This window comes from Monopterus albus, unplaced genomic scaffold (genome assembly GCF_001952655.1).
Source record: "Monopterus albus unplaced genomic scaffold, M_albus_1.0 scaffold42.1, whole genome shotgun sequence".
NCBI lineage: Eukaryota > Metazoa > Chordata > Actinopteri > Synbranchiformes > Synbranchidae > Monopterus > Monopterus albus.
The window spans coordinates 1,500,799-1,508,621 of record NW_018127922.1 but is presented as its reverse complement, the minus strand read 5'-3'; the positions used below and the strand labels follow the sequence as shown (position 1 = coordinate 1,508,621).

Here is a 7,823-nt window from a genome sequence, read left to right as displayed (position 1 = left end):
AGGTGGAAGTGGCACTCAAACTAAAATTTGAGCATCTGGAAAATTTTATTTATCAATAACACAAAATAATCCAGACCCCACTTCATAAATTTTCAATTTTTTGGAGCAGCAAGTGGCAGGAGCCGAGGACAGGGTGGGAGAGAAGATGGCTTGCTTTTGCGCAACAAACCAAGCTACATATTGAGCTACCCCCACCCCCACCCCCTTGTCACCATCTAAATAGCATCAGATTTTCCAGAGCAGGAAAATCAAATGCTTTGTTCAAGACCATTTGCTTCCTATTGGATCAGTTCTTCCTTTTCCTGATGTGCCTTCATGGACACACGTAGCACACGGTGGATGTTCAGTGTACAATGTCAGAAAGCATGCAGTTGAGCAGTTTCTCCCCAGCAAGACTGAACATGGCAGAAAGATTCGCTGGACAGGCTTTAAGTACAGAACTAATTATGTCTTACTCAAATAATTATGTTTGCAATGCTCAGACTTTGTAATTACAAAACTCAAAAAATCATACATTTTAATTTTATTCAACTACATCTATCTCTAATCTTTTCTTATGTGTCCTTGATTTTAATTGCCACAAATATATAAAACTTAAAATTAAAGCATGACTAAGTTTTGAATGAGGATATAACCCAGTTTTTCTCTTACAAATGAAAAGCTGAATCCACAGTCAATAAAACACTTACGTCTGGTAGCTGCTTATGGTTGCAAATGTTAATTAATGTTAAGTTATAAATCAGTTTAGCTGCATAACTCGACTTTAATTGCTACTGCTAAACCATGTTTTAGTATTTACTTATCAAGTAATTGTCAGTTATGACCACAATTGCAGATTTTCACCAAATGTTACAAAGTGGAACTTTAAACTCAAAATCTACTTTTGACGTAAAAGTATTTATTTATTTATTATCTTTTGCAAACTAACTTTGAAATATAAATTTTATCAATGCAAGAAAATGACCTAAGCACAAATATACTGTAATACTTTAATATTTAAAAATACAAAAAAAATGTATCCGGCAGGAGAACTTGTACCACAAATCTGTGGTCATCAGGAACATTCTGGAATAAAGATTAACTTACACAAAACTGCCTTTTGCAAAAAGAGTTTATTCTAACTAATCTCAACACTTACTGTGATTTGTAATATTTAAGTACCGTGCACTCACAAAGACAAATTTCTGGACAAAAAAAAAAAAAAAATTCTGTAAAAACATGTGAGATACCTTGAAGATAAGCCTGATCTCCATGGTTTGTCCTGGAACCTACCTTTACAAACAAAGCAACAGCCACACTGCATGCACCACATTGCCACTACAGCACAGCATAGATATTTTCCAAAATCAGATATATTCAAGTTTGCAAAAGGTTATTAAGTGCCACTTGCATTTCAGCAATCAACTCTGCTGCTGCTGCTCCTCCTCTGTCCAAACACAGAAGTGTTAATTTATAGATTTACATTCTTTCTTAATTATTGACTGATGGCATTGGCCAAAAATAGAATCATTGGTGACATTTTAAATTGGCAAAGGAAGGACTTAAAACTGAGGGCTGCCAAAGGAGATGGTGTAGAGATGACAGATGGGGTTAGAAAATAGAAAGATATAACACAGATGTAAAGGACTGTGCTGACCAAGGAAGAGAGAAGAGGTTGACAGTGTTGAAGAAATATGGGCAGCATCAAGGAGCAAGGGAACATGGAGAGTGGGGAAATGGAGAGGAGAGGAGAGGGCCCTTGAGAGGGTGTGATGAAGAGAGGCAGATAGGGGAGACAAAGCTAATGAAAACAGGGAGTGAGGAGAAATGGTGGAAACTTCAGTTGAGTCAGTCTGATCGGTTCCAGTGGGAATGACTGAGGAGGAATCAGAAGAAGATACAAGTAGACCATAGGAATTACTTTTCTGTCCTTCTCTCTCTCTCTCTCTCTCTCTCTCTCTCTCACACACACACACACACCAGTTGGAATTCAAACACATCAGGTTTTATAAGAATCTGGAGAAACTGCATGATGACATTGGTAGGGGGCTGTAAAGATAAAACTGTTATAAACATATGGCAACTTTTCTTATGGAACTGAAATCCATTATCTACCACCTGCTTGTTTTAGTTTGGATCACAACATTGTTACTTTGGTGTCTGAAGTAACTGAAATAAAAACAACACTGCAACACAGTTGTGTCAATTTTGCAAAAACATTATCATTAGAAATGTTCTTAAAAAAATAAATAAATAAAATAACTTCAATAAACAGCTGTTTTTACTGCACCAAAACCGATTAACCCACAGTGTCCTCCCTCCCATGAAACACTTATAAAGCACCTACAAGACATTTTGCTAATAATTAATACATCTTACTCCACTGTATATACTGCGTTGAGGTCCTCCCAGGATAGTGTCAGTACTGTACAGTAAACACATGCAGATGTATACATGTGCACATAACTAGTGTTCTGCTTTAATACTCACATTATCAACATTTATCATCAAATGTGTCAATTTCATCAATAAATGCTGAAGGTATTTTGCAGATAGTTACATGTATGCCCAGGTTAAAGTGCCTTTACTTTAAAACATTCTGTAGGTTTTGCCCTCGTAATGCTTTTTATTGACAGTGTTAAGGGCCAGGCACTGCTCCCCTGCCAGGCACGTTCTGTCTTCTTTCTTTTACTGTCCTCCCGTGTAAGCTTTTCTTCCCCTTTTGGATACATGCATGCCATCACATGCTCCAGTTTTTTCCTTTTCTCAACATAACACAGTTTTATGCTGTCCGTTCTGTGTTATGGGGTTGATCGTTTCCAGTGTGACCTCAGTATCGCTGTCTAGATTCCCAGAGATGGCTGGGGAGAGGTTCTCTATGGTGTTGTTTACCATCCCCACCTCAATCTCGCCTCTACATCCTTCTTTCTTTTGTAAATCATCCTCCTGACAAAGGATGCTGTGGGGAATCACATAGCTGGCTGAATGGTTGCCCTCCTTTGGGATGTGACTCCTGGGCTCATACTGACAGTTGGGGTTTGAGGTTGGGGCACCCATGTTGTTAATACTGACGGTCTCAATGGCATTGTTGCCCGGGCAGAGCCGGTGGCAGCCCAGCAGGATGGAGAAGGCCTTGCGGAAGTCGGCGTTGAAGGCATAGATGATGGGGTTGAGCGAGGAGTTTGCCCACCCAAACCACACAAACACATCAAAGGTGGTGGAGCTGATACAGGGGAAGTCTGTGGCACCATCGGGCAGGATCGGCTCACAGAACGGAACCATGCAATTCAGGATGAAGAAGGGCAACCAGCAGCACACAAACACTCCCATGATGACTGAGAGTGTCTTTAAAACTTTGGTTTCTCGTTTAAATGACATTTTGAATGAGCTCTCACTGTCCATGTTTGAATTATTCCCCATGCTGCTGTGACGGTTTTTGGCACTCTCTGCTGCGCGCTCCAGGGCAGATATTCTCCGTATCTGTTTCTGGGCAATTCGGTAGATCCGGGTATAGGTGACGATCATAATAGCAACAGGAATGTAGAAACTGATAAGGGAAGAGGAGATAGCATAGGTCCGGTTAAGGCTGGAGTCACAGTTGTCAGGGAGAAGATCACTGGGGTATGTTCCATTTAGCTCTGTGTAGCTGGTGGTCTGAGCTTTGTGCCAGTTGAGCTGAACAGGAATGAAGGAGATGAGGACAGATAGTGTCCACGCCATGCTGATCATCAGACACGCCACTTTAGGGGTCATCTTACGTTCGTAGCGGAAAGGGCTCGAGATGGCCCAATAACGGTCAACACTAATCACACACAGGTTCAAGATGGAGGCAGTGGAGCACATAATGTCAAATGCCACCCAGACACTGCAGAACTTGCCAAATGGCCAAAAGCCCATGATCTCTGTGGCTGCCTTCCATGGCATTACCAAGATAGCTACCAGAAGGTCAGAGATAGCCAGTGAGATGACAAAGAAGTTGGTGACCTTCGACCTCAGGTGTCGAAACTTGGTCACAGCGGCACACACAAGCGTGTTGCCCAGCAACGTGGTGAAGATGAGGAGGGAGAGGAAGCATCCTGTCAACACACGCCTGGATGAGTCTCTGTCTGGCAGCAGCTGCTTGCCATCTCGGACTGTTGAGAAATTCTGATCCATTGTTTATATTACACTACTAATAATTTGAGAGAGGGGGTGGGCGAGTGGGCTGTCAACAGTCACCCCATCACATCCCCAGCCTGCAGCAGCTGTGCCTCCCTGGGGAAGAGTTTCAGACATACAGCGTAGCTGGTGGAGAGGTCAACTGTCTCAGCACCAGATCCCCCACAGACTGGGTCATCCATAGGCTCCATGTCACAACCATCATTCTTGCACAAGAGCTACAATGTGGCATTCAAAAACGTGTCTTCAGAAATTTGTCTCACAATAATGCCTGGTTCAGAAATTCCTGCAGTAGCAGTGCAGGCAGCAGACATTCTAGTTTGAAAGGGAAAAGAAATATTCCTCTTTCCACTGTGATCACAAAATAGTATGAAGCAGCAGTAAAGATGTTATTTAATGAAAAGTTCTTGTTCCTTTTCTCCTCTCACCATATGCCTCAGCTGTCAGCCCTAAGCAAAGGTGTCACACCACATCAACAGGCTTGGCCAATCACTATCCTTATATACAGTACTACCTCATCAGTAACTTGAATTGATGGTTGTCTACATTTATCTGATTTGTTTAATGATCCCAGAGGCGTGTCTGCAATGAAGCAGATCCACCCCAGCTGCCAGATGTTTTCTTTCATTTCTTCATTTCTTTGGATGCAGCTCCCTTTTAGTAAATGGCACAGTCTCCAGCCAACATTTCCACCTGAGCAGTGAGGCAAAAATTAGGTTGAAAACGGCATTTAAATATCTAAACTGTCCATTTTGATAGCAGGGACATGCATCTTAAAAGTCTAATTCGTCACATTTAGGGTAGCACATCAATAACACAGTTCTTTTTATGCTGATGGACATAATCCAGATGTGAGGTCTTCTTCCCCTTTTGGTTTGCATGCGAACACGAAAAAGCGTTCAAAAGCTTTTCAAAACCATTGGGGAGATGTTTTGATATAAGTTATCTCCTGGGTTGACGTTTTTGAAATTTGCGCAAGTTATTCTTTATTTTTCTAAAATTTATGAGACCCTACGCTCCGCTGTGGACACCTCGAGACCCGCGTCAACGTTAGGAGTAGGTTTAAAAATAATTGATTCCAAAAGCAATTTCACGAACTAATGGAATTTTTTTTGGCCCCAAAATTCACATGTCTTCGGCATACATCCAACTTGTATCTTGGTACCAAGTGAAGGGGAAGGAGCTCACCCTCTCTGCGCTGTGCTCATTCAGTCACGCTCCCCTGCTGTGATGGTCCTCAGGTGTTTTGTTTGTCCTTATGTTTTTCGATTGGCGTCATCCTTTGTTGAGCAACATTTTGTTACTCTGTTATGTGTTTGCGGTCCGACTGGCCGGCGAAGAGTGATGGGAACGACTATGGTCTACCCAAGACCGTTTTTAATGCGCGCTCCTCTCTCTCCACTCAGCTGCTGCTGCGCACCACGGTCTCTGCCACAACTGCTCTATCTATCCAGGGAGGCTGTAAAGGGTAAAGGGTTGGAATTACACTGTACACTTTTGAGAGGGTCTCTTTTTCTTGCTCCACATGACAAGGACGTATGGCTAAGACCATATGTCTGAAATTCAAATTTTTATTGAAGCCGGATCTGTCAGAAAATTGGACCGCTTCAAGAGAACGAGACTTTATTAAGCTGTTGTTGCTTCTAATACAAAATATTACAACTAAATTGTCTCATAATTAATTTGTTATTGCCTGGGAAAACCGCTATGAGAAGGTATTGATGACATGAGAGAACCGCTGCTGAACTGAATGTGCTGTCAGAAGTGCATTCCAGCCTTTCCTTGAGAATCACTGATCTGACATAAAGTCCGCGCACAATTATTACGCGTGGCTGCACAAAACAACATATAAATGCAGCCAACGAGTCATGCTAAACAAAATATACCCTCCCATATTCCCATTAGTCATTTTAAAGGCATTATTGAAATCAGTCAGGTGCAGTGACAGCAGAGCTATGCGCACATTTATAGCTGGGTATAATAATTGAATAAGCTTTTCTTTAATCTGGCACCCAATTGCTTTTCTCATTTGCAGTACAACACAAACTTATTGTTGCATGTTTAAATCATTCTTTTTATTTTCCCGCACTGTTCTAGGTCTGACCTACAATGACAAAAACACCACTGCTGTAAAGTCACAAAAATAAAAGCGGAGTTAAAAATGAAGGCGCTGTGATGTCCTAAGATGAACTTGTAGGCATGAACACAAGGCACAATGCGGCCATCTACTGGACAGAAGGTTGCAGGAGACTAAGTGAGTGGGAGCTGCGTGTTGTTACATTAACGTCTCTACAGTAAACATGACTAAACAACTCGAAATTTTACTAGAGTCCCATGAGCCACGCAGCAGCAGACGCGCGAATAAAGAGAGACAATAATGTGGAAATATAGGCTGTGTGTGCGTGTGAGTGAGACACTACAGATGTGAGATAGAGAAGCTAATGTTATCATGTTGCTGGCTGCCTGGCAGGCCCTGTCTACTTTGCATATTAACTGTTTAGCCAGTTGAAATCTTCAATTCCGCGCGTTTGTGTGTGTGTGTGTGTGTGTGTGTGTGTGGTCGGGATCTCTTGTTGCGCATGTGTTTCTGACTTTGTATGTGTGTATCCATAACTATGTTTATGCGTCTTTGTTTGCTCATGTGTACTCCTATTTGTGTATGTGTGCACTCGCGTGTGTGCGTGTGTGAGTAATGCATGTAGACAAGCCAAGTGTAAGAGGCCTGGCAGATACAACGCCCACATTTCCCTGTAGCACAGAGCCAGGGTGTGCGTGCAGCCCACAAAGTTCAAACCAAGACCACGTCACATACAAACACACACAGAGATTCGTTCACTCACTCACACGCACGCACACAAAACCAGCCATGCAGGGTCATTTATGTCTGCTCCAAAAAGCAAACAAAGTAGAATGGAACAGAATAGTACACACACACACACACAAACCACTAGAACACTATAGACATTTCTTTTTGGGATGACTTTTTGATATTTTTTTTTTTTTAACATTACTTTGCAGCTGTTTTCTCTGTATTTTCCCATGTGGCAGTGTAGAGGCCAAAAATAAAAACAAAAGCCCATCCTTTAGTCCTAGGATTTTAAAGTCCAAATTCAAATCTACACGTTTCTTTAATGACTTGAACGCTGGTCTGAGCAAGCAGAAAGCATCTTCTGCTGGTTTGATTGAAATGAATGTAAAAAATAGTGAACTGGTGTCAAATGATGTGTAACTTTTCATGATGCCCAAAAAGTGTGGCAGTTTGCCTCCTGACATAAAATTAATCAAGTGACTTTATTTGACATCCTGCAAACCCCTTGTAAGATGCAATTAATTGGAGGAGACAACCTGAAAATTCTGGCATGGCTTCTCACCTCACATGTATGGTACTGATCTCTGTGGAGGGGAAAGTGCTTCCCTTTAATATCCAAGGGTTCATCCTTAACCCAGTTCAATTTTAAAATATTAAGCATGAGCAGAGATTTAGTCATTCAAGCCAATATTGAAATGCAGAAGATTTGAGACTGTCAGGGGAGACAAAATCTGCAGGGGACATCTCAGAGGTTATTTTTTCAATGCTCCGCAAGTTTTATAATACAGGATATTTGAAAAAGTGAATAAGATTCAGAAAGCAACGATGTAAACACAATTAATGCTATCATAATAGATAGCTGCTGCCAGAAGGAATC

At 41.6% G+C, this 7,823-nt stretch overlaps 1 protein-coding gene across 1 annotated transcript; it reads right to left on the bottom strand.

Moving 5' to 3' along the window:
* Window positions 1-1,948: 1,948 nt before the first annotated feature.
* drd1b (dopamine receptor D1b) lies at window positions 1,949-4,348 on the bottom strand. The gene has a single exon (XM_020599862.1). It carries the CDS (start codon window positions 4,132-4,134, stop codon window positions 2,746-2,748), a length of 1,389 nt encoding a protein of 462 aa, XP_020455518.1. The 5' UTR covers window positions 4,135-4,348; the 3' UTR covers window positions 1,949-2,745.
* Window positions 4,349-7,823: the final 3,475 nt, after the last annotated feature.

Bases quoted from the DNA above. Each gene is read 5' to 3' on its own strand.
- drd1b (XM_020599862.1), bottom strand. From the start codon at position 4,134: ATGGATCAGAATTTCTCAACAGTCCGAGATGGCAAGCAGCTGCTGCCA.